The sequence below is a fragment of the Cyprinodon variegatus genome, unplaced genomic scaffold (assembly GCF_000732505.1).
Source record: "Cyprinodon variegatus isolate N-32 unplaced genomic scaffold, C_variegatus-1.0 Scaffold1216, whole genome shotgun sequence".
NCBI lineage: Eukaryota > Metazoa > Chordata > Actinopteri > Cyprinodontiformes > Cyprinodontidae > Cyprinodon > Cyprinodon variegatus.
The window spans coordinates 23,322-25,457 of record NW_015151669.1 but is presented as its reverse complement, the minus strand read 5'-3'; the positions used below and the strand labels follow the sequence as shown (position 1 = coordinate 25,457).

Below are 2,136 nucleotides of genomic sequence, written 5' to 3'. Positions count from 1 at the left end.
TCTGGTTTGGCCCAGACTGGTTCTGGTTTGGCCCAGACTGGTTCTGGTTTAGTTTCAGATGGCTTCTGGTTTGGACTGGTTCTGTTCCATCCTGACCTGTGACCCGGTCCATGGTCTAGTTCTGGTTCTGGTCCGGTTATCCTGATCTGTGGTTCCTTGCAGGTGTCCAGCTTCAGCTTCAAGTGCTGCAACAGTGATCTGTGTAACTCCGCCCCCTCCTCTGCAGCCAGCTCTCTGATTGGCCTGCTGGCCTCAGTGCTGGTCATGTGGCTGTGCGTCCACTGAGGGCCCCGCAGCGCCCCCTGGAGGCCGCTTATGTAACAGACTTACTGATGGCTCATGGTGGGATCCGAAGCGCAGCAGTGATCAGCGTCTGCAGCGCCCCCTGGAGGCCGCTGCTGGAAGGACAGGAGGCTGATGAACGTCCTTTATTAACCCAACTGATAAATTCTTCACTGTTTACACCTTAACTCTTCCAGAAACTTCTAGAAGTCCTGCTTCTATAACTGACCTGCAACCAGCTCTAGATCAATAAAATCTTTTTAAAAAGGAAAATGTTTCCTTTTGTCTTTATTCTGTCTGAAGCTAAACTCTCTTTAATTTAGTGATGAAAATGAAACATGATGAAACATCTGCAAATAGAAAAAACTGCGATAAAAGAAAAGAACTTTGAATAAAACAGCCTGAAGAGCAGAAATGGAGGCTGGTCCAGGCTNAGTTTTTAAAGCTGTTGCTTTGGGAAGCGATTTTCCAGTAGATTCCAGGAATGTTTTTAGAACATTTCCGGAATGTTCCCATCGTCCAGATAGAGAGAAGAACCTCATTAAAAAGCCGAACCTCAATCTTCCTAAGATGTTTTTCTAGAACCTTCCCTTTGAGGTCTTGGTCAAAGCCACTGGTCAGCATCAGGTAGAAGCACAGGTGACCTCCAGGTGACCTCCTGCTGTGATTTCAGGGTCGGCCATTCGCTGCTACAGCTGCACTGACTACACCGCCAGCTGCGGCAAGCAGAAGGACTGCCGATACGAGGACGCCTGCCTCACGCTCACAGAGAGAGGTACGCACCCTGGCCCCCACAGGGAAAGCCTCCTGTCCACAGGTGTGGATCCACAGCTCAGACTAAGATGTTTCTGTTGCAGGTGGGAAGACCTACCGTCAGTGTCTGAAATACTCAGACTGTGAGAAGAACTACCTGTCTCAGCAGTTCCCCAAGGTAAACCTCCCCTCATTGGGTCAGAAGCAGAATAAACCAGAACCTGTGTGAAGCACCCAGGAGGGCACCCTGTTTCCGGATCCAAATCCCCAATATGGCTGCTCTGGGTCCAAATCAGACAGATGGAGACGGGAGCCGGAGTTCTACCAGAACCGGCTACTAGCTTAACCTGTTTCCCTGGCTTTATTAAGAATGGATGGATGGATGGGTTATTTTCAGATGGGTTCTGGTTTGGCCCAGACTGGTCCTGGTTTAGTTTTAGACTGGTCCTGGTTTGGCCCAGACTGGTCCTAGTTTGGCCCAGACTGGTCCCGGTTTGGCCCAGACTGGACCTTGTTTAGTTTTAGACTGGTCCTGGTTTGGCCCAGACTGGTCCTAGTTTGGCCCAGACTGGTCCTAGTTTGGCCCAGACTGGTTCTGGTTTAGTTTCAGATGGGTTCTGGTTTGGCCCAGACTGGACCTGATCCAGACTGGTCCTGGTTTAGTTTCAGATGGCTTCTGGTTCAGACTGGTCCTGGTTGGGCCCAGATTGGTTCAGATCCAGACTGGTCCAGGTTTAGTTTCAGATGGGCTCTGGCTTGGGCCAGACTGGTTCTGGTTAAGTTTTAGAATGGTCCTAGTTTGGCCCAGATTGGTTCTGGTTTGGCCCAGACTGGTTCTGGTTTAGTTTCAGATGAGTTCTGGTTCAGACTGGTCCTGGTTTGGCCCAGTCTGGTCCTGGTTTGGCCCAGATTGGTTCTGGTTTGGCCCAGACTGGTTCTGGTTTAGTTTCAGATGAGTTCTGGTTCAGACTGGTCCTGGTTTGGCCCAGTCTGGTCCTGGTTTGGCCCAGATTGGTTCTGGTTTGGCCTAGACTGGTTCTGGTTTGGCCCAGATTGGTCCTGGTTTGGCCTAGACTGGTTCTGGTTTGGCCCAGATTGGTC

General features: G+C 50.6%; 1 protein-coding gene across 1 annotated transcript in view; it reads left to right on the top strand.

Moving 5' to 3' along the window:
* The window catches only part of LOC107102198 (CD59 glycoprotein-like), a 5,022-nt gene extending 3,546 nt beyond the window's left edge, over positions 1-1,476 (top strand). The window contains exons 2-3 of the mRNA XM_015401405.1: positions 956-1,057; positions 1,140-1,476. Of these exons, the coding sequence (XP_015256891.1) occupies positions 956-1,057; positions 1,140-1,264 (227 nt within the window). The 3' untranslated portion in view covers positions 1,265-1,476. The remainder of the gene's footprint in view (positions 1-955; positions 1,058-1,139) is intronic.
* The last annotated feature ends 660 nt before the right edge of the window (positions 1,477-2,136 follow it).